The 25,630-nt window shown below is 39.8% G+C and overlaps 1 protein-coding gene across 1 annotated transcript in view; it reads left to right on the forward strand.

The window, feature by feature from the left end:
- The window catches only part of LOC140076571 (rho GTPase-activating protein 6-like), a 178,211-nt gene that overhangs the window by 124,404 nt on the left and 28,177 nt on the right, over nucleotides 1-25,630 (forward strand). Inside the window, exons 7-9 of the mRNA XM_072123150.1 lie at nucleotides 11,287-11,437; nucleotides 16,811-16,959; nucleotides 20,386-20,550. Of these exons, the coding sequence (XP_071979251.1) occupies nucleotides 11,287-11,437; nucleotides 16,811-16,959; nucleotides 20,386-20,550 (465 nt within the window). The remainder of the gene's footprint in view (nucleotides 1-11,286; nucleotides 11,438-16,810; nucleotides 16,960-20,385; nucleotides 20,551-25,630) is intronic.

The raw sequence follows: 25,630 nt of genomic DNA on the forward strand, positions 1-25,630 counted from the left end.
ATTGCTGGCGGGCTGTGAGGAAATTGCTGTTGGAGCTGTGAGGACAGTACTGGGAGGGCTGTGAGGACATGATGGGGGGGAGGGGCTATGAGGACATTATGGGGGGAGGGGCTGTGAGGACATTTCTGGGAAAATTACTGGGGCACTGTGAGGACATTACTTGGAAGGCTTTGGGGACATTACTGGGGGCTGTGTGAGGACATTACTGGGGGCATTGGGGATAATACTGGGGGTGCTGTGAAGAAATTAGTGGGGGTGCTGTGAGGACATTACTGGGGGGCTGTGAGTACATTACTAGGGAGGGCTGTGGGGACATACACTCACCGGCCACTTTATTAGGTACACCTGTCCAACTGCTCGTTAACACTTAATTTCTAATCAGCCAATCACATGGCGGCAACTCAGTGCATTTAGGCATGTAGACATGGTCAAGACAATCTCCTGCAGTTCAAACCGAGCATCAGTATGGGGAAGAAAGATGATTTGAGTGCCTTTGAACGTGGCATGGTTGTTGGTGCCAGAAGGGCTGGTCTGAGTATTTCAGAAACTGCTGATCTACTGGGATTTTCACGCACAACCATCTCTAGGGTTTACAGAGAATGGTCCGAAAAAGAAAAAACATCCAGTGAGCGACAGTTCTGTGGGTGGAAATGCCTTGTTGATGCCAGAGGTCAGAGAAGAATGGGCAAACTGGTTCGAGCTGATAGAAAGGCAACAGTGACTCAAATCGCCGCCCGTTACAACCAAGGTAGGCAGAACAGCATCTCTGGTGCCACTCCTTTCAGCTAAGAACAGGAAACTGAGGCTACAATTTGCACAAGCTCATCGAAATTGGACAGTAGAAGATTGGAAAAAAGTTGCCTGGTCTGATGAGTCGCGATTTCTGCTGCGACATTCGGATGGTAGGGTCAGAATTTGGCGTCAAGAACATGAAAGCATGGATCCATCCTGCCTTGTATCAACTGTTCAGGCTGGTGGTGGTGGTGTCATGGTGTGGGGAATATTTTCTTGGCACTCTTTGGGCCCCTTGGTACCAATTGAGCATCGTTGCAACGCCACAGCCTACCTGAGTATTGTTGCTGGCCATGTCGATCCCGTTATGACCACAATGTACCCAACATCTGATGGCTACTTTCAGCAGGATAATGCGACATGTGATAAAGCTGGAATCATCTCAGACTGGTTTCTTGAACATGACAATGAGTTCACTGTACTCAAATGGCCTCCACAGTCACCAGATCTCAATCCAATAGAGCATCTTTGGGATGTGGTGGAACGGGAGATTCGCATCATGGATGTGCAGCCGACAAATCTGCGGCAACTGTGTGATGCCATCATGTCAATATGGACCAAAATCTCTGAGGAATGCTTCCAGCACCTTGTTGAATCTATGCCACGAAGAATTGAGGCAGTTCTGAAGGCAAAAGGGGGTCCAACCCTTTACTAGCATGGTGTACCTAATAAAGTGGCTGGTGAGTGTAAGTGCAGGTTTCTACTATTAAATCTTAGGCCACTTTTGGGAAACATTGTTTCACCTGTGTTTCCTGTAGCTGAAAATTATAAGTATAGTTGTTTTTATTGCAAGCACAAGAGGTGGGTTATGTAAATTTGGTACATATGCACTGGGGCCGTGCCCCGGATCTTTTACTACCCTTGTAACGCCCTTGACTAGGGGCCTCTAGCAAAGGATGGAATACCAAATGATCATCCGTTCTAAGATGCTTTAGGATCTGCCAGAGCATCCGGGTGTAAGCAAATGCTGTCCTTCACTGGGCCCCCACAATTTTATTTTTGGAACGAATTAATGTAGAAAATCGACTGCTCAATTTGTTATGAAATTTCTCCTATATTCAAAAATACCTCACATTCTGTCAGAAATTGCTGTAATAACACTGAAAAGAGCTGGATGGGAAAACACTGGCTTTGGGCTTTTGGAGTGACCAATTCATTAGAACTGTTCAGTAGTAGTGTTAGGTATTTCATTTAGTTTGTTGTTCTTGGTGGCAGCTTTTCTTCAAATAAGTTGTATATGTGGTATAAACATAAACTCAAACAGCATTTAATAAAATTAAAACATAAAAAACGTTCCCTCCTTCCTGAATTACTCACCAATTTAGTCATTCAACTCAAGCAGTTCTTGACAGCCTCTGTTTACCGATGAACAGCCATGCTTTGCTGTACAATGACTAAAATGTTCCCTGCACTTTCTTCAAAATCTCAGACATTACCTACAAGTATTAGTTTAAGTGTAATTCTTTTTTCCATTTTTCCTTTAGTGTTTCTTTTTTGCTAATATATCAACTATATTATGATAATAACACATCTACTTACTATCTTCATAAAGATATAAAAATTTGAAAAGTGACTTTACACAGCAACTCTAGGGACATTAAACCCCATTCCCCCTCCGTGGGAAACCATCTCTTCTTGGGCCCAAAAAAACAAGAACAGTTTGGCAGGCATTGGAAAAGTTGAGAGGCCTAATCTAGGTCATGGGAACCCAAGAGGACATACATGGATTTTTTTTGCAAAAATCAGAACTTTTATGCAGACTTCAAGCCAACATTAAGAGAATATATAATTTTAGATTAATACCACAGGTTAGATAATTCACAATTATTCTATAATTATTATACAGGGTTAGGGTTTATAAAGCTTTAAAAAGTAATTATGGAACATCCCTGGTAGCATTTCAAGCTTCAGTTCAAAATCGCTGTGCACTGGTTTATTCAAGCTTGTGTAAGGCTCAGGCCCACAGAAACTTAATCATTGCAATGGTCACGTATGAATAAAGTATATTTGACGGGAAAAATTGTGCAATTACGGACATGCAACTTTACGGTTTAAAAAAAACAAACATCACATGCCCTCTACCAGCACTGACAAAGTGTTTCACACAATCTCTGAGAGAGCAGAATGACTGCTGGCTATTGGGGACATTATTAATGGTTACTAGGGGCATGACTGCTGGCTTCTGGGGTCATTGTTAATGGCTACTAGGGGCATGACTGCTGGCTACTGGGGGCATGGCTAATAGGGCCATTATGGTTGCTACAGCAGACATCACTGTGACTAATGGCTGGCCAATTTGGCCCCAGCGGGCCATCACTGTAACTAATGGCTACTAGGAACATCACTGTAACTAATGGCTACTGGGGACATCAGTGTGACTACTGGGGTTGACACTGTGTCTACCAGCTACAAGGGGGCATCACTGTGATTACCAAGGACATCATTCTGGCTGCAGTGCGCACCACTGTAGCTACTGTAGGTTTCGCTGTGACTAATGGCTACTGGAGATTACTATGATTCCTGGCTACTGGGGGTGTTATTGTGTCTACTTGGGGCATTACTGTGGCTAATGGCTACTGGAGGCTGCATGAAGCTTTACCTCACCACGTATCAAGCCATCAGCAAAACCATGCAGCACCAGACATCACCTTAATGGTAAGAAATACTTTATCCATCATTGGTTAGCAACAGCATAACAATCTTATTAATAATGTACTTGTATTAAAGGGGTTTTCCCACAAAATTTGGTTAGGGAACCTTTTGGAGCTGACGCATCGCTCGTCAATTTCCGTCAGCTCCATTGAGATGTATGGAGCAGAACGTCATGCGCAGCCGCCTGCTCCATTACTCTCATGGAGCGATGAGGGGTCCGACTGAGGTACGCGTGACCCCTTTGGACCCCTTGTTTTCGTGATCTGAGACCCCCAGTTTTAAACATATTGGGGCACATTTACTTACCCGTCCCTTTGACGCCGCCGATCCAGAATGTCCGACGAGGATTCGGAGCTGCCGCAATTCACTAAGATCATGCTTCCAATTTCCTGCATGTGTCACTTCCCCACTGAGGTCCGCCGGAGTTCACCTTCTTCTTGCTGGTGCATGTAAGTGCTGATCTTGCGACACAATTTTGAAAGTTAAATTCCGCGGTTTTCCGAATCAGTTCGGCTGTCCGACATCCACACCCCCCGATTTGTGTTGCATGCAGGCCAGCGCCGATGTGCCACAATCGTGTGAGCCAAAAACCCGGGGCAATTCAGTGCAAAACGGAAAAATTTTCTAAACCTGACGGAAATGCGCCCAACGGACCCTTATTAAATGTGCCCCATTGTATGGCTCTCACAATATTAAATTTTAATATATTTGTCATTCATAGCTAAAAAGGTTCCCTACCCCAAATTTAATTGGTGTCAAAAATATTTACTTTCATCTTGACATCCAAATCTGGGGTATGTATTAAAGTGTAAATTATAGTAAAGTGCAGCTTATAGTCTGAAAAGTGTACAATATCTTCAGAAATTAATGGAAATGTACCAAAGTTATATCCCCAGGATTTCTTAATTAGTGGTCCAAAGTAACGCAACAATAAAACATTGGTTTTCAATTTAGATGTAGCAATTTCAAAGCAGAAACTGAATGAACAGCGCATGCTGCAACAAAGGCCCCACTTGTTAGTGATTGGTTGCACACCCTTTGGCACTCATGACAGCCTCCATGACAGTGTTTCTTGCACTTGTCTGCTGGTATTTTCGCCCACTCATCCTTTGCAATTTGTTCAAGCTTTTGAATGTTTGCATGGTTCTTTTTCCTATTGGTAGATTTTAACTTACCACAAAGATTTTCAATTTTCAATTCAGGTCAATACTCATTGCTGGCAATTTTAAAACCAACCATTTTTTCTTGTTGAACCATTTTCTGAACTTTTGAATGAGTGCTTTTGGTCACAACTCCTGTGATAAGGTGAAGGATGTTCTTTTCCTTATAAGTGTATGGATGACACATAATAAACTTTATTAGTACAACATTTAAAACACACTTAAAAACCCAAAAATGGGTGCATATCACAAAAGCTCCCCAAAAACATAGACAGAAAGGATGACAAAAAATTGCCATAATAGGTAGTATAAGGGTAGGTAATGGTCTTGAAAAATGCACAAATTTACCTAGGACCAAGAGTCAAAGAAATTTCCTACACAGAGGGTGTATATTATAAACATGAGGTCCAGTGCAAATAAAGTGCAGACAAATAAGGTGCAAATCTACATTACCATATAAATAGATCCGGTCTGGGGAGGAATAGGTGGGGCACTTTACATGCATTTCATGGTGCCATTTTTGCTTTTGTCCATGCATCAATTGGTCAAAACTTCTCAACAACACACTGTTATCCAAACAGTAAAAGGTAAAAAAAATCCAACCATATGCATAATATTGTCTAAAAAAAATTGAATTTAGCGACAAAAAAAGTTTACTGTCCACATACAAACTCCACTCAGCAAAATATAATAATTATATATTTCTGGTATTAATCCAACAAAAATTGTTATTCTTTTCATATGTTTAATAATGTACTAAAAAAACACCAAAAGTTTCCAACATGACCTCTATTATTTATGTTTTATGAAAAACCTGTTTAATGAAATGTAATTGAACATGAAAATGGGAATACAATTCTAATTTTCCATAGTTACTATAGTTACTAGTGTTGTGTGTGGCAGGCAAATGCCAGTGTCGTGTGGGCCCGCTATGTTGGATGGAATTGTCTCTCCCTGTGATGTCATTGGGGAGAAAAGATCTGTATGAGACTCCAGGAATTGTAATTCTGCAGGACCTATAACAGTGTAGCAAATTATCAAATTACATTGCAAAACTGTAGTATTGCAGTATATGGTAGGGGGTATAACATCTCCTAGGGTTAAAGTACCCTTGGGGTCTGTGAGAAAGTGAGAAGTATTGTTTGGGAGGACCTGTATCTGTCCTACAGGCAGATGAAAGGTACATGGTAAAGGCCCTGGATTTGTCTGCAGTAACCCAAGGGTTAACCCCTTTACGCACCTTGATGTGATTCTACGTCATAGGATGTGGGTCGTTCCCGCACCTTGACGTAGAATTACGTCATGGCAATCGCCCGCGCTCAGTAGATGAGCCCGTGCGATCGCCGCGGGATCCCAGCGGTACGCGGTAGCCGGGATCCCGCAGTAACAGCCGATCGTTACCATGGCAACCCTGAATTCCGATAAGGACCCCAGGGCTGCCTATAGTAGCTGCCTGTTAGGATCGTGCACTGTGCACGATCTAACAGTGCAGCTGTCAGCCTATGCAGAATGCATAGGCTGTCTATGGAATATGCTGCAATACATTTGATCACTTGTTGATGTCCCACCCTAGGACAAAATAAAACAGTAAGAAAAAAGTTTAAAAATAAAAGTGAAATTGAAAAAAATTATTAAAAAAGAATAAAAGTCCCTTGAAGTGCCATCCGATGCAGTAATCAAATAAAACATAAAAAATACCAAGAACAAATACAGCTAGTCCAGCAGAAAATAAGCTCTAAACCAGCTCTGTAAACAAAAAAATATAAATGTTCTGCCCATTGTTACTTGGCGATGCAAAAACAAGCACATTTCTCACAAAATGAGTTCTATATTCTGCAAAACAAGTTAACCATAAAAAGCCATATAACTGGGGTATCGCCGTAGTCGAGATGACCCAGAGAATAAATATAACACATTATTTTTATGGTACAGTGAACGTCTGTCAAAAAAATGCTAAAAACCATAAAGAAGAATTAATGATCTTTTTAACCACCACCAAGAAAGAGTTAATAAAATTTGATTATTAGCTATTGAACCCCCTGTAAATGATGTACCTGAAAAGTGGACCTCATCCACAAAAAAATAATCCCCCCACATTTTATAGCCTGTAATATGTGACATTGAAGATCTGCTCTGAATGGCGCCTCCTTCCGTTCTATGCCCGGCCATGTGCCCATACAGCAGTCACCACCACATATGGGGCATCCTCATACTGGGGAGAAATTGGGTTTCAGACTTTGTGGCTATTTCGTAATTTAATACTTTGTAGCGGTTTAATTTTTGGCCAAAATTACAATATAAACCAAAATATGTATCTCAGCACTATCCCAATACGGTTACCGGACTATTGTGGGTAATAGATGCACAATTCTTCCCAAAAATTGTGTTTAAAAAAGTAAAAAAAAAAAAATATATATATATATACGACAAATGAAGGTATATCCGTGGAGGACGCCGAAGATAGCTAGATGGACAATTGGCAGTATAGTTGTGAATGTCCAGATGTGGAAAAAATGATGACAGTCTATATGTGTTATAAAAGTGGCGACTGGTAGTAGAAAATTAGTGCAAGCTTATATAGCATGTGGAGTCAATACGATGTATTGGTGTAGCACTGGGTTTTTATCATAGATTGTGCTTGCTGCTGAGAAGTAAACATGGGATATTGCACTCACGCTTTCACCCCGCAATTATTAAGGGGTTCTTGAAGCTAGCCATCACGGATGTTGCTTGTGGGAGCGATCGTCTTGACTCAGCGTTTGTTGTGCACATGCGTGAGCCCGCTGTGCTTGGTGGGATTAACTCTGCCGTATCCCAACCAACGCGCCTCCCAGTAGTCCAAATCCACAGGTGGAACGGAGGTAATCCCGTAGATACAAATAAATGTTAGCACCTGTTGAAAGTTGTCTTAGATGCTTCATATAATAGAATGTCCTCTTTTTTTGGCGTCTTTTTCTGGCGTTAATCTCCATGGTAACCGGCTAAAGAGATAGTTTAAGATAAAATCGCTAAACGTGTTTCAAAGCCTCCTCTTGGATTTTTCCTCAGTAGCTGAACTGTAAAGTAATAAATCAATAAAAATACCCATAAGCCCCATAACCTATAAAGAGACATATAACCCAAAAAAAAGTCTAAATCATAACACAAACCCCACATATATAGTATCACGCATTTGTAACAACCTGTAGAACTAAAGTAAATCATTATTGATCCCTCAGGATGAACACCGTTAAAAACCCACCAAAAATTATGATTTTTACCTATACACGCCCACAAAAAATGCAATAAAAAGATCATTAAAAATGTTCAAAAAACATATGTACTCCAGAATGATGCTTTTGCAAACTACAACATGTCCCGAAAAAAAAAAAAGCCATCAACCAGCTCCATAGCCAAAAAATTAAAAATGTTCTGCCACTTGGAAGATTTTTCCCACATTAGGGTTTTATTTGACAAATTTAGTAAAATGTAAGAAAAAATATGCATGTATGATATCCCCGTAATCGTATCAACCCATAGAATAAAGATAACATGATTATTAGGCTATACTGTGAACACCCAAAGAAAATTGAAAAACCCATTACAGAATTGATGCTTTTCTACTCCTGCCATCAAAAAAAATGTTCCTAAATTTTGAACAATAGGGGGTACCAACCCCAAAATGGTAACAATGGTAAAAGCATCTCAACCCGCAAAAAAAATGCCATCACATGGCCCCAATAACGCAACAGCGAAGCCTACAAAAGAGACCAATGGGAAAACTAAAAGCCTGGCAGCTGCAGGGTGCTCCTTCCCTCCAGCGCCTTGCTGTGCGCCCATAAAACAAGTAACAGTCACATGTGGGGGGTCTCTGTACTCTGGAGGAATTGAAGAACAAATTGTAAGATGGGTTTTCTCTTTTTATATTTTGAATATGTGTAAATTTTAGGGCTACATGAACGTATAACTGACAAAATTTGACCATTCTAAATTTCACCTCCATTTTGACTTGATTACTATGAAGATCTCAAAGGGTTAACAATCTTCCTAAAAGCTATTTCTGATAGTTTGGGGGGTGCAGATTTGAAAATGGGTGGCTTATTTATGGGGGTTTTGATGTTAAATATTTAAAATTTCATTCAAAACTGTATTTATACCCAAAATAGTCAATTCTGAAAATACAGAAAAATCGATATTCGATTTGTAAGCCGCGCGATATCAAAATAATTTATCCAGACATTTCAAAAATTATGAACATGTAAAGTAGACATATGGGAAATGTTATTCAGCAACGTATTTAGATGTTAAATCTAAAACGCAATGATTTTGAATATGGAAATTGCACATTTTTCAAAAGAATTCATAATTTTTTCTTTTTTTGTAAATAAACGCAAAACTTATCAGCCAACATTTACCACTAAAATGAAGTACAACATGTGGGGAAAAAACTATCTCAGAATCGCTTTGATAAGTAACAGTGTTCAAAAGTTATAACCTTATAAAGCGACGCAAGTCAGAATACAAAAAATGGGACTGAGCCTTAAGCTGTAAACTGGTTGCGTCCTTAAGGGGTAAACTCTGCGTGTGTCCCTACTTCCTGCACTATAATGTATGTACCAGAGCAATTCCCCACGGGTCTAAAAAGTGGTTTCCATAGAACTGATATAAAAATAAACAAAATCATAAAAATGCTAGGTATCACCTCGATCTATCAACATATAAAAACGGTTATTCCTGGTGGTGAACCCTGTAACTGAAAATAGCTCCCTAATGCCTGAAAAACACCACTTGTTGCCATATTGCAATACATAAAAGATTTTATAAAAAGTGATTACGGTCCCCAAAATGATCCTGCAAAAAATGACACCTTCCACACCTCCATAACCCGAAGTATGAAAAAGTTATAGGACAAAATGAAGACATTTCTTTATTTTATACAAAAGGTTTACATTTTTGTAAAAATATATTAAAACATAACATAGCCTTTATAAATGTATTATTCACGCAATTTTACCCACCCAAAGAATAAAGTACAGGTGACATTTGCACGGTGAAAAGTTATGGATTCTTAAACATAATAACATAAATAAAAAATGGAAAAGCAAAAAAAAGGAAAATTATCTGGTCCTTTAACCCCTTAACGCACTGCGCCGTAGCTCTACGGCGCAGAGGTATAAGGGATGTATGAAGAGGGCTCACAGGCTGAGTCCTCTTCATACAGAGGTGGGGGTTTTTGCATTTTGCAGAAAACCCCCACCGCTAATAACCGCGGTCGGTGCTTGCACCGATCGCGGCTATTAACTCTCTCAACGCCGCCGGCAAAGTCGCCGGCGGCATTTAAAAGACGGCGGCGTGCGGGCGCCGCCATCTTTTTTCCGATCGCCGAGCCCCCAAACGTCATCAGGGGGCGGTCTTCTTTTGACACGAGGCTACATGGCTTATGCAGTTTCGTTACAATAAGCCAGTGGCTCATTGTAATGTATGACCTGCAAAAATGCCATATATTGCAATACTGTAGTATTGCAGTATATGGTAGGAGCGATATGACCATCTAGGGTTAATGTACCCTAGATGGTCTAAAAAATAGTGAAAAAAAAAAGAAAAAAAAAAGTTTAAAAAATAAAAAAAATTAATAAAATATAAAAAATTCAAATCACCCCCCTTTCCCTAGAACTGATATAAAACATAATAAACAGTAAAAATCACAAATATATTAGGTATGGCCGCATCCCAAAATGCCAGATCTATCAAAATAAAAAACCGGTTACGGGCGGCGGTGACCTCCGAGGCGGGAAATGGCGCCCAAATGTCCGAAATGCGACTTTTACACCTTTTTACATAACATAAAAAATGAAATAAAAAATGATCAAAATGTTGCACAGACCTTAAAATGGTAGCAATGAAAACGTCGCCTCATTTCGCGAAAAATGACCCCTCACACATCTCCGTGCGCCAAAGTATGAAAAAGTTATTAGCGTCAGAAAATTTTTTTCTTTTTTGTACACATTCGTTTAATTTTTGAAAATGTATTAAAACACAATAAAACCTATATAAATTTGGTATCACCGCGATCGCACCGAACCAAAGAATAAAGTAGGAGTGTTATTTGGAGCGAAGAGTCAAAGTCGTAAAAACTGAGCCCACAAGAACGTGACGTGTGTTTTTTTTTCAATTTTTCCACATTTGGAATTTTTTTTCAGCTTCGCAGTACATGGCATGTTAAAATAAATAACATTACGGGAAAGTAAAATTTATTACGCACAAAATAAGCCCTCACACAGGTCTTTACACGTAAAAATGAAAAAGTTATGGATTTTTGAAGTTGGAGAGCGAGAAATGAGTGGAAAACCCGCGTCCTTAAGGGGTTAAAGAATCCAATACAATTTGATTAAAGAAATAAGAAATATATATATATGGGCGTGTATGCGAAGTATCGGCATGTATGTATTTTTATCAGATTGAAATGAATTTTAAAAAATGACCACGGCTTAGCAAGCTTTTTTGTCTATTTATAATAATAATTCTTTATTTACATAGCGCACACAGATTACGCAGTGCTGCACAAAGCATGACACATCATAAACTGATGTGAGTGCAAAGGTTGATCAGCCTTAATAAATTTGGTGCATCCCAATTTGTATAAACCCCCCTATTTGTTTTCTTGATTAATTATTTGTAGTATTTTTTTTTTTTTTTACTATAGCTGCGACAGGAGTTTGCTATTACTGGAGATATGCTTCTTGGAGAAGACAACTGTGTACATGACGTTTCTGCTGTTCTCAAGGCATTTTTGAGAGACTTAAAGGAGCCCCTTCTACCTTGGGAGCTGTACACGGCATTCATACAAACTGCCGGTAAGTACCTACTAATATACAGGCAGACCCTGGGTTACATACAAGATAGGTTCTGTAGGTTTGTACTTAAGTTGAGTTTGTATGTAAGTCGGAACTCTATTCTTTATCATTGTAACCCCAGTCAAAAACTTTTTTGGTCTCTGTGACAATTGGATTTTAAAAATGTTGGGTTGTCATAAGAACCAGGATTAACACTAAATCTTAATTACAGACATCTTTGATAACTGTTATAGTAGTTTATTGGAGCCTGGGACTAAAGTACAGCAAATTACTAAAATCCAGAGGTCCGTTTGTAACTATGGGTCGTATGTAAGTCCGGTGTTCTTAACTAGGGGACCGCCTGTACTGCTGTTTTAAACCACAGTGATATACTGTACATCATCATGTTATAATTGTAAGGCAGAATAACAAATAATATAGGCTGACATTGGCTGTAAACATTAACAATAAGTTTAGTATAAATAAGCAAAAACTAAGTACAGTACAATGCACAAGTCCTCCTATTCAAAATATCGTCTTACGTATATTGAAACACTATATAAAGAGCAGTCTTCATAATGGTCACCATTTTGTGCATAACCCTCTCTAAATATATAAAGTGGGTACAGAAAGTATTCAGACTTCCAGACTATAGCATGCATAACTTTAAATCGGCTGTATTGTCATGTACTGGAATGTTATGTTTCCCAAACCTTCTGTTTGTAAAATGAAAACTTCAATAAAAACTATTGAAAGTAAGTAAAAAAGTATTCAGACTGCTTTACATTTTGTACACTCTGCACCCTATTTTGACAGAAAAAAACCAAGAAATGCAGGTATTTTTGCTAATTTCCATTTTTTTTTTACTCCCCACCTTCAAAAATCTATAAATACTTTATTTTTCCATGTACAGAGCTGTGTGAGGGCTTGTTTTCTGCATAACAATTTAATTTTCCATGCCGTGTACTGAGAAGCGGGAAAAAAATTCCAAATGCAGTGAAATTCGTGAAAAAATGCTTTTGCACCATTTTTTTTGTGGGCTTGGATCTTATGGCTTTCCCTGTGACAAATAACTAATAACTTTTTCATAGTGTACATCGGTCTTTATGGTGATTTTTTTGTGACTTTTGATGACGATTTCAATGTTACGATTTTAAGGACCGTGTGGCCTTTTGATCACTTTTTATATAATTTTATATATTTAGCAAAAAAGTGGCATTTTTAACTGTGGGCGCTATATTCCATTATGGGGTTAAACGCCAGGAAGAACTGTTATTATATTTTGATAGATCAGACATTTTGGGATGTGGCAATAACTAACATATTTATGATTTTTACTTTTTACTTATATCATTTCTATGGAAAGAGGGGGTGATTGAATTTTTATGCTTAATTATCATTTTTATTTTTTTTACTATTTTTCAGACCCCCTAGGGTACTGTAACTTTAGATTGTCTGATTGATTCTACCATATCCTGCTACCATAAACTGGCATTTTACGGAATGGCAGCATTTGGGGATTTTCCACTTCATCTATTGCCATGTGCAATATGCACATTGTAATACATGGGTTAAAACAAGACAGCCTCGGGTCTCTGTCTCGAGGCTGTCATAGTAACTGATCACCGGTGCCCTATGACCTTACAGGGGGTGGTGACCGAATCCAATATGGCGGCACCCATGTGCTGCTGGAAATTGAATGCCTCCGCTGGCTTTGTACTCACATGGTTAACACCTGCGATTGGTGCCAGCACAGGTGTTATCGGTGGGTTTTTGCTGCACTATGGATCCCTTTCCATCCTCCCACTCCCGATGCATGCCATACTATTACGGCAGGCACTGGGAAGGACTTAAACAAGAATTTAAAAAATTTAAATATCACATGGTCATAAATACTCAGACCCTTTTCTCAGTATTGAGTAGAAGCAACCTTTTGAGCAAGTACAGCCACGAGTCTTCTTGCGAATGATTACAAATGTTTAGAAGAATATAATCTATCCTTGGCCAGATCTGTGCCTTGCCACAATTCTTTCTCTGAGCTCCTTGGGCAATTCCTTAGAACTCAAGATTCTCATGTGCTCTGAAATGCTAGGTCATGAGCTCCGTGAGGTCGTATATAGACGGGTGTGTGACATTCCTAACAAAGTCCAATGAGTTTAACCATTTCACTGCCATGCATTTCTGAACATTTTGTTGTGTTATTGGGCAGAGCAATTTTTTCAATTTTGCCGAGTAAGCCGAAATTACAGCATAAAGAATTATACTAAACCCCAACAAATGATATATTTTCTGAAAGCAGAGGCTTTCTTCATTGTAATAAAGAGTTTATAGACATAGGCACCTTCAAAATTTCCTCTAAAATATGTACATATCCTGAATACTTATACAGGCAGTCCCCGGGTTACATACAAGATTAGGTTTGTTCTTAAGTTGAATTTGTATGTAAGTCCGGACTGTATATTTTATTATTGTAATCCGAGCCAGAACTTTTTTGGTCTCTATGACAATTGGATTTTAAAAATGTTGGGTTGTCATTAGAATTAGGATTAACAATAAAGCTTCATTACAGACACCTACGCTACTGTTTTTTGTAGCGTAGGACTAAAGTACAATAAATTACCAATATCCAGTGGCCTGTTTGTAACTAGGGGTCGTATGTAAGTCGAGTGTTCTTAAGTAGGGGACCGCCTGTATAATGAAAATCTACTTCCCTAAAAACAGTAAGCTGTGAGGATATCATACATAACCCACATGTGTATATTAACTAAAATATGCAGCAGTGTTAAATCCACAGCTGGCGACAAACAGTTTTGGCACAAAATTGCACTGAGCTTAACACAGATTTATTATTGTATGCTCTCTTACACAACTGTAACCCAAATAAAAAAACTATAAATCTGTAAACCAAGCTAATGACATAAAAAAATTTCTTTTAGATGTGCACCATTGTATTAACAGAACCCTCTACGGTTCATAAGAATTTAAGTAAAAACGCCACAACATAGGTATAAATAATGGGTATAAATAATGGAGGGTTGGTGTGAATTCAAAACTTTTTTTCAGGAACGTGTGTTTTTTGTGTTATATATAACTTTTTGGACATGTTCTGGGTTGCATTGTTTATATGTAGCCACAGAAGGTGCAGAGGATTAAATATACTATTTTTATGCTATGGGAAATGGCCAAAAAAAAAACCAAAAAATCTTCCAAAAAAGAGTTAATAAAATCTCACCAATTATCTATAGATGCACAAACTTTGTGGAGCCTTCTTTCATTTAATTCATTTCAAATGTTTAATTTTCAAAAAATATTACAATTTGTAGACTACACCTCCGTTTTGGTTTAACCCCTAAAAAAAACCTAAAGGGTTAAGCAAACTTCATAAAAGTGCTTTTTCATACGTTGAGGGGTGTAGTTTCCACAATGGGGTAATTTATGAGTCTCGCTATTATTTAGGCCTCTCAGTGTCCATTAGAAGTTGAGCAGGTCCATCTAAATACGGGTTTTGCTGATTTTCCAAAAAATGTGAAAAATGGCACCCAAATTCTGAGCCTCATAACATTCTAGTAAAATATGTGGAATCTTAAAAAAACATGTAAACATAAAGCAGACATTTGGGAAATGTAAGTTATGAATTTATCTGGGTGCTATTATTATATGCATCAAAAGTAGAGAATTTAGAACTTTTTGAATTTTCAAAATTTTTGCAAAATTCTTTTTTCATAACTAAACACAAAAGATTCCATCCAAATGTTTAAACTAATTTGAAGTACTATGTGTCACGAGAAAACAAAATCCTCAAAATCCCCTGGATGTCTTATAACGTTCCAAAGCTACAACCACTTATAGTGACACAGGGCAGATTTGAAAAATGGGACCGCATCCTTAAGGCCAAAGCAGGCCAATGATCTTTCTTTACATTTGGCTGCAATGAAACAAAAAGTGAGAAATTTAAATGTGTAAGCACTTTATGAGTGGGAATTTATTACAGTCTGCTGTCCTCCCCTCTTGTCACTATTTTCACAACACAACTTTTGAATACAAGAACTAGCTGAATCACTACATTGCCAAAATAAGGTTGTTAAAGGAAGTGGTGTTACAAGGCAAAACATAAGTGTAGCTTGATAAGAGCACTGCTCTGTGGCACCCTGTCACATGGGTTTGGAGACTGCTTTGCAGGCATGTTTTAGTTTATGCCAAATTGTAGAATTATTAAAGGGGGACAGATTAATAATTTTTTATGAACCTTTCACCTTTCTGTTTTATGAAATGTATGCATTTCACAACCATTAACACATAGTTGGCAATTTACCCATACACTTATTTGTAGGAATAACAGCACAAAGAGAAATAGAAATAGATATAACAAGAATAATCCAGAATTGTTATTCAAGCAAAAAGCAATTATATACTAAAACATATAGGACTGGTGACAAGATAAGATAACTTTGTAGACTTTGCCTCTGATGCCCTTTTGTTGTGCTTCTGTTTTTTGCTTCCTTCCACTCAAAAGGCAGAAATGTATTTTTCAGTATACTTTGCTGTATGAGGGCTTATTATTTGTAGCATCGATAAATATTCTGTGCAGTGTACTGGAAAAAAAATTCAAACAGTGGAATTGCCAACTAAATGCAGTTGCAAATTTTTTTTTGCTAGCTTTCTCTTGCAGATGGCTAGAGTGATAAGCAATTCTCTAATTTACCCTAATTAGCTATCTGCAGGTGTATAACTGCTAGCAGAGGTTTCTCTCCTTTTCCCCCCAGGCTAATCTCCATTTTCTATGCTTCCTGGTAAACATTAGTGATGTGTTGTTCACGAACGCCCATAATGGCTCACCCCCACAACCCAAGTGGAGTGGGGTGATTGACTGGCCTGCAGAGCCGTTCTGGAGCCAGAAAAGCCGGCTCTTCTTAGTGAGCGGAGCCTAATGAGCCATCTCAATAAGAAGAGCCAGAATTCCCATCACAGGAAACATAGGAATTCATACAGGACAGGTCGAGATGAGATGAGGCTTGTTGAGAGTGGCAAGCATGAGACTCATAACAGGCTTCAGGTCGGCCAATTACAAACATTCTGTCCTGATTCATATGAATGCCCTCAGTGCTCTTGCATCAGTGCCCTTAACTGATGTCATAACCGGGAAGTGCTTCAGGACTATCAGAATATTATTTTATAAAAAGGGCTGCTATACCAAGATATACTAAGCTGTATCTAAGGCTAGGAAAATGCCAGCAGCATGTTGCAGGTATTGTAGGAATTGTAGTCAAAGGCTAAGTGCAGCTGTGCTGACTATTTTTATCAGTAACTTTAGTTATTCTCTAACATGTATTTCTTTGTTCTCATAAAATGAGCATGCATAAAATATTTACTAAATTCACATTCTTGTTTCTGTAGACATGAATCCAGATGAACAATTACATGTTCTGCAGCTTCTGATATGCACTCTGCCTCCCTGTAATGCTGACACATTGCTTCGGATCTTACAGCTTCTTAAAAAGGTTTCTCTTTATGAAAAAGACAGTGTTACCCATACAGGAGAACAGGTGAATTCCAGTGTATCACTTTATTAGATTAAATGATAGATACAATAATTGTTTGACAATTTAACTTCTGTGTTGGAATTGTGCTTATGCAGTGCAGCCTCACTTCTCTCTCTCTCTAGGAATCACTACATCAGACTATCATGTGGGATACTCTTTCCCCTCTCCCCAACAAATTGTACTTCCCAGTGGCACCATCTGATATGCTGTGCAGTGTGCCTTACACTCAATGCTGTGTAAGCAGGGGCGTAACTAGGAGAGGCTGGATCCCATAGCAGAATTCTGAATGGGGACCTTCTTCTCCTTAAATGGGGTTGTCCAGTTCCAACCTTTTAGGATAGAGGCTAATTTGCTGATCGGTGGGGGCTTCAGTGATAGGAAACAGCCAGTTGTGCATCTCTATGGCACTGGCGGAGATGGCCGAGTGCAGTATTCAGGTATCTCTGTTAGCATCATAGAGATGAATAGAACAGCCGGCCCATGCACAACGGGCTGCTCCGTTAATCTGGGGTACAACAGAACCCTGTTTTTGTCATGCGTGGTGGTCCCATCACTTTTGTGGAAAGGGGCTAACTTGTCACTACAGAAACCATTTAGACATCAAATAACACATATTTATGTACACATTTTTACATTCATACACAGATGGCAAAAGTGCCATCTAAGTACTTGTAGCATGTCTTCTCCTTTGGTTCAAGAACTGCATAACAACTTCTCCAGATTGTGACTTAACCATGCAGAATTTGCTGCCAGCTTCTACACACTATGCCCCTAAAGATAGCACATTTTCTTAGTATAATGTCCCCTAAATGCACCCCTAATCTATATATACCCTCACAAAACAAGTGACCATGACGTGCCCCCCCATATCATATACAATACCATATACCCCTCAAAACACATGTCCAAAAATACATTCTGCCCCTATTTATATAAAAATGTTCTTGTGTGTTTAAAATATACAATGTTAACCATCAATTTTGTACTTTCAATAAAATAATGACTTCTCCCCAGAATGGATTATTATTGCCTATATATAAACTATATATTGTCCTCTCTACAATAAGTGGACCCCCATCAATAATTATAAACAGGGTCTCCCCAATGTAAATTATATGCAGGGCCCCCATAATAATAATACTAATTCAAAAAACTAATTAAATCCAGCTTCCAGCCCCCTCCCCATTATCAAATATATAAAGCTGGATGTATGTGTGTGTATGTCCGCTAAAGGAATCTTTACCATCACGTTTACAATCACCAAATTTTGCACAGTCGTTGCCTATGACTCAGGGAACGTCTTATTCCAAGTTTTGAGCTGAAATTTTTACCCTCTGCTTTCCAAAATCAACTTATTAACCACCATATACAGGAGCCATTGTCTGCTGCTGGGGCAGTTGGAAGCTGAGCCATGATTGGTTGCTGTTCTACCACGGGTCATTAATATGAGCTCATGGAAACCAATCAGCTGTAGTTTTATAAACAGCTGTGCAAAAATAAAACTTGAGCCTTGATTGGTTGCCAAGGGCAACTAGAGCAGTTATGCTCTAGACACGTCTAATAAATCACTCCATAGACAAACTGACAGTCGGAGACCGAGACCGTTCCTTGAAGGAGGGTGCCCGAGACGGAGACAGTCGTTGGAACGAGGGTGCCCGAGACGGAGACAGTCGCCGGAACGAGAGTGCCCGAGATGGAGACAGTCGCCGGAACGAGGGTGCCCGAGACGGAGACAGTCGCCGGAACGAGGGTGCCCGAGACGGAGACAGTCGCCGGAACGAGGGTGCCCGAGACGGAGACAGTCGCTGGAACGAGGGTGCCCGAGACGGAGACAGTCGCTGGAACGAGGGTGCCCGAGACGGAGACAGTCGCTGGAACGAGGGTGCCCGAGACAGAGACAGTCGCTGGAACAAGAGTACCCCACTTGAGCCTTGATTGGTTGCCAAGGGCAACTAGAGCAGTTATGCTCTAGACACGTCTAATAAATCACTCCATAGACAAACTGACAGTCGGAGACCGAGACCGTTCCTTGAAGGAGGGTGCCCGAGACGGAGACAGTCGTTGGAACGAGGGTGCCCGAGACGGAGACAGTCGCCAGAACGAGAGTGCCCGAGATGGAGACAGTCGCCGGAACGAGGGTGCCCGAGACGGAGACAGTCGCCGGAACGAGGGTGCCCGAGACGGAGACAGTCGCCGGAACGAGGGTGCCCGAGACGGAGACAGTCGCTGGAACGAGGGTGCCCGAGACGGAGACAGTCGCTGGAACGAGGGTGCCCGAGACGGAGACAGTCGCTGGAACGAGGGTGCCCGAGACGGAGACAGTCGCTGGAACGAGGGTGCCCGAGACAGAGACAGTCGCTGGAACAAGAGTACCCCAGACCGAGGCAGACAGTCTGAGACCATTCCATCTGCCCAGACTCCACAGCCATCGACTACACAGCCAGCACGATGATATCATCATATCATATTGCCTAAAGGAAGCTACTGCTGGCCACAGTGTATTAGTACTCTAGAGGCCCTCAATGGCCGAATCAATAACTATATACAGAGGGCCCACAAGGCCATTTGGAGAAGTTTGCACCCAACATCGCCAGCCCTGCCAGGATCACTGAACCTGTGCGCCCCTGCTATGTGTAGTTACACCCCTATGTGTAAGTTATATTTTTATTATGAAATTATATAATATCATTTTACCTTTTTTAGTTCACTTGACAAACGCTTGTAACAACACTTCTACATTTTTTCAAATTACCTATATTCTCTACCTAGATCGACAGGTCATAGTGCTGAAACTATCAATTTGATGAAGTTATATACATATTTTTTTTTGCAACACATGCATGATGGCTACCTATTTAAAAACAAAAGAACCAGGCACTTGAACATTAACGTGCTCACTCTTTTTCTGCCATCACAGGAGACTTGGGAGGTCACTTGCACATTAAAATGTCAGCTGGATCAGAGAGGTATTTGGAGATCTGAGCCGGCGCTAGGGCAAGACAAAGTGGGCAATTGCCCAGGGTCCCCTGGAACTGACCTATCATTTATAAACGTATAATTTTTCTTAGTGAGACCTTCAATAAGCGCAATCAGATCTCCCCAACACTCTTGTACATTGCATTATATAAACATGCACATAAACACCTCTTGTCTCGTCGCAAACATGCATTTCTTTATCTTCGTTTTCATATCATACAACAAGGGCCTGGGGTAGAAATAAACGCTGCGCAGCACCCTGCCAAATACATCACATCAATAATGGCTTATTCTTGCCAGTTTTCCATATAGGGCAGATTTGTAGAGAACGAGACTAAGGGTACATTCACACGATGTATATTCGCCTGGGCTGTAGAACATGAGCAGGAGGGGGGAGCGTTTCATTATGTTCTGTGTATAAATTTTAAGTCTATTGAATTTGGTGTTTCACAGATTCCTGGAAATAAAATGTCTATCTCAAACCTTGCAACCATATTTGGCCCAAACTTGTTGCAGAATGAAAAAAGTTTGGAGAGTGAAAGGCAAAGTTTCCACGACAGTGCTGCTCAGATCAAAGTGACAGAGATGCTGATACAGTATTATCAAGAAATTTACATGGTGAGTATAGATTTCTTTACCATGACTACTGTACTATGCATACATAAATGGGTTGTGCCAGTGGAACATTGTTCTTAACTGGATACTCTGCTCTATATATATATCTATGTATATATATACATATATATATATATATATATATATATATATATATATATATATATATATATATATATATAATATATATTGCATACAGGGTAAATTGATACAGTATATACTTACAGCAGTCACTGATATTCTGTGGTGAGATGTCAGTGTGTACAGAGGCCATTTGGTCATTAACCCTTTAATGACCTGGCCTTTTTTTGTTGTTTTTTTCATTTCTATTTTTCACTACCCACCTTCAAAAATCTATAACTTTTTTATTTTTACACAGAAAGAGCTGTGTAGTGGCTTATTTTCTGTGTAACAAATTGCACTTTATATTAATGGTATTTAATATTCCATGCCGTGTAGTGGGAAGTGGGAAAAAAATTCCAAATGCAGTGAAAATTGTGAAAAATCGCATTTGCGCCATTTTCTTGTGGGCTTGGATTTTACAGCTTTCACTGTGCATCCCAAATGACATGTCTACTTTATTCTTTGGGTCAATACGATTACGGGGATAACAAATTTGTATAGATTTTATAATGTTTTCATACATTTACAAAAATTAAAACCACCTGTACAAAATTTTGCCATCTTCTGGCGCCAATAAGTTTTTTATACTTTGGTGTACGGAGCTGTAATTTTTGCGACTTTTGATGACTTTTTATTGATTTTTTAATATTTTTCAAAGGGGCAACATGAGTCAGCCGAGGCTGTCATGGCGACGGATCACCGCTCCCCGATGATGTCAAGGGGAGTGACGATCCTTGTCAAGATGGTGGCACCCAAGATGGCAAGACACCGCCAATACTGCAGTGCAAGCACCGATTGCGGGTGTTACCGGTAAGTCTTTGCTGCAATATGCAGCAAAGACTTACCGGCTATGGAGGGGGCTCCACATCGCACGTCGGTAAGGGGTTAACATAGCAAAAGGCTTTGAATAGGAAGAAGCCACCATGAACCAGGTGTGAGATTCTCTACAAACTGGGGTCTATACTGAGGGGTCTTAGGTTGGGGTTCTGGGAGTGGGCAGGTGCTGCCCAAAGGGATATTTAGGCTGGTGAAACCAGAAATCTGTCTCTTTGTTTCCTGACCCCCCTGGACAACCAGCACCTAACATAAGGAACTAGGTTATATATTGTGTGTGCTTTCTGTGTATGTATATGACTATATTAGAGTAATTATAAGATAGTACTTATTATATTATAGTAGACTTTATACATTTACCTATAGATGTTCCAGGTGTTCTGTGTTTTACCATATATATATACATAACTAAGTAAATTTAAAAAACGGGGCTACTCAAGGGGTACCGTTCCACCTAATAGGGGTCCAAAAACATGTGCTCACAGATAGTTGAGGTATCAGCAACAAATAATAATACATTTTAAAGTGTCCAGAGCACCAGTTTAAGGCACACCCAATTATAGTTGCAAATAAAATATATAGAATATATTTCTCAATAAAATACAGTTTTATTAAAGCACTATTGTACTAGATGCCCAACATCCCATCCTTGCAGATAACATAAAAACACATGTATATATCAAAATAGTACACATAATAGTACACCTAAGAAAATCACTAGAAACATAAGTAAAACTATGGCTACATAAACTGGTTTGCAAAAGAGGTATAGAAATCCCTGAGACAATTGTGTAATTGTGCAGTGTTCACACTGTTGGGGTATTTGTTACTTGGATGACAATGTTTCTCAGAAAAGTCTTGATTATGAGATGAATACAGGATATACAAATCAAGATATATCAAAGTAGAAATCTTCTTTTCTTTTTTGCTTTCTTATATGTAATGTCCCAATTTAAACGCAGTAGTTAGTTAAAGCGTAACACACATTTGTCATCACTTTAGTTGGATAAGATGTAATACACATTTGTCATCACTTTAGCGTCTTAGTTGGATAAAGCATGACACACATATTAGCAGTCTCTTATCTGGCTTGCAAATGGAGAGAGCAAGATTGTAATGTTTAATTGAATGATGTTCACTGGATGTTTGTGAGAAATGTAAGATCATATAATACTCACACACCGTTCAGTTTTCCACTCTACTTGCAAGTTTATGTCTCCTTTGGCGTCTGATCAGATTTACTGCACAGGCGTGGAACCAATGTGCGCTTAATAGTCCGGAGCTCAGTAACTGCTGGTTCCTTTAGTTTTTTCCACGCTTACCGAAGTTGTCCTCGCCTGGCCTGGTGTAGTAATTTCCTTTGTATGTATGGTACAAGAAGAGTCTTAACCTTGGTAGGGTTTAAATAAACCCACTTGTTCTTTGGTGTCTGTACATGTATGTCTTCTATGAAGATGCAGTAAAGTTCAGTATAAAGATGCAATAAGATTCGGTCGCAGTCAAATTCACCAGGCTAGACTTGTTTCAGAGGTTCTCCCTCCTTTCTCAATAGCTCGGCTATTGTTGGGAAATATGCAAGTGGTCATACACGAGGAAGTATGTACTTCCTTAAGGAAGGTATCTAAAAAAGTTGAGTAATGTTACTGATTCTCCAGGACCCTCTGAGGATTCAGAAGAAGAGGATTCTGGAACACGTTGTTTCCTTTACAAGATACGGACCATCTAATAAAGTTGATAAGATGCACAACAGAAATTAAGGAACAGAAGGAATGCATGACATTTGGGCTCATTTACTTACCGGGTCCACGGAGTTCACCAAAAGTGCATTCTCGGACATTAATGCGCGGTGCGGTTCACTAATATTGTGTGACCGATATTGTGTATGTGTCGCTTCCCTGCCCAGGTCCGCCAGAGTTAACCTTCTTGTTCCTGGTGCATGTAAGTGCATTGTCTTGTGACATCATTTGAAAGTTAAAATCCTCGCTCAGTCCGAATCAGTTGGATTGTCAGATGGCATGCCCCCCAATTTGTGTCGCATAGAAGCCAGAGCAGCTGCACCAAAAATCGATCCCGTGCTACACAATCTCAGCACAGACACCTGTTAAATACCTGTCAAAGCCGTGCAAATCCTGAAAATGGTGCAAAGTCCAATGACAGTGCGATCTGCAACTCTTAGTAAATAAGCCCCATTATGTTCTAGGGCAGTGGTGGCGAACCTATGGCACGGGTGCCAAAGGTGGCACTCAGAGCCATTTCTGTGGGCACCCCAGGACAGAGCTAACCAGACAGAAACAAATCCACCAAATCTTCCTGCAGTCCCAGGCAACTTAAGAGATACTGCTCTCAGCGCTATTTTAAAGTGACACTTGATTGGCTGTTTGGAACTGTGGGAAAAGTGAGAAGGTGTGGAAAGGGCTGCACTATCTTTGGAGGTCCTCCTGCTGGATTCACCATTCTTCCTGTACAGAGAGACCTTGTAGAGAAGCTACAATGATAGTCTGAATTTGCCCTCCTTCTTTCAACTGTATTGGTGGCCTCAGGAATTGATACAATTGAAAGATGTGGAAGAACAGGTAGCAATAAATTACTGATTAAAATGCCATGTTGGCACTTCACGGTAAATAAGTGGATTTTAGTTGTAGCTTGGGCACTCGGTCTCTAAAAGGTTCGCCATCACTGTTCTAGGGCCTAAGGGAAAAGCACAGACCATTTTTTCCCTTTTCATAAGAACATCTCCTCCCTTATCCATTCGGGGGGGAAGAAACCCGAGTAAAAAGGCTTCATTCCTCGGGCTGTCAAGAGTTTTGGGACAGACCCCCAAAGATTGATGTTGTGATTTCAAAAATCTCGAAGAAGTCTGCCCCTTTCATTTGACGATGCAGGGAACCTTAAAAATCTGATGGATAAGTGAGCAGATTGTCTCCTTAAGAGATTGAAGGAGGCTTCTCTAGCTGGTTTTAAACCTGAATATAGCTGCTACGTGTGTGACAAGGTGGCGATCGCAACTGAAGGAAAAAGTAAGACAATGTACTCAGAGAGATAAGCTGCTATCGGATATCACCACTTTGGAGAAAGCATCTGAATAGCTTGAATAGCAATGTAGCGTCTAAAAATCGCTTGTGTGCCATCCCATGTGAGGCAGAGTACCTGTTCGGGTCTATATTGGATACAATACTGGACTAAGCCTCACACAGAAAGAAGACCTTTTCTGGCAATCAGGGGTTCAGAAGTAATCCTTTTTGTCCACACAGTAGGTTTCTGCCCACTCAGAAGCCTAGGGACAAGAGGGAGGGTAGTTGGAAGTCATCTAGAAAGCCAAGGGGCTTTATGGTCAGTCAGCCCTCAGACCCTGCAAAAAGACCAAGCCAACATTGACGCCATGTTCCGGTGAGGGTAGACTCTCCTGCTTCTACTCAAAATGAGATAAAATATCTAATAATAAGTGGGTGTTAGGTGTCATCCGTGAAGGCCTGAGACTTCCGTTTCTGTCAAAGGTTTAAGATCATTCATATGTCAAATATCCAAGCTCAGCTGGCGCTAGAGGCAGAAGTCAATACCTTTCTTCAGAAGTCGGTCCCAGTAAAGGTCTCATCGGAGGAAGAATTAGGGTTCTATTCAACCTTTTTTCAAGTTAAAAAACCTCATGGTTGTTAAGAATTAACATTAACTTGAAACCCCTAAATACATTTCACGTATATATAAGATCACATATATTTCCTACTGTAAAACATACAATTCCCTCCTGGGATTTGACAATAGTATTACATTCTGTTACTCATCATGAGTTTGAACCCATTTCCATCAGGTCTCTTAAACTTAAAGTACTGTTATTGGTAGCAGTAACCTCAGCCAATTGCAAACCCAATTATACCAAAATTCTGGGAGACAGATGCGGCTCTCCTTCATTAAATAGTATCTAAGTTCTACCGGTCCCAGGAAGTAGTCCTGTCATCTTTTTGTGCCAATCTTTCAACAGAAAGGGAGAAGGAATTTAAAAATTTCCACAGAGCATGTTATACAGGCTCTGTTAGAATATCTAGACAGAACTGCCTCTTGGAGAAAAACGGATAGCCTCTTTGTTTTGTTTGGTGGGAAGAATAAGGATATGAAGGCCTCTACCATAGCA

Source organism: Engystomops pustulosus, chromosome 9 (assembly GCF_040894005.1).
Source record: "Engystomops pustulosus chromosome 9, aEngPut4.maternal, whole genome shotgun sequence".
Classification (NCBI taxonomy): Eukaryota; Metazoa; Chordata; class Amphibia; order Anura; family Leptodactylidae; genus Engystomops; species Engystomops pustulosus.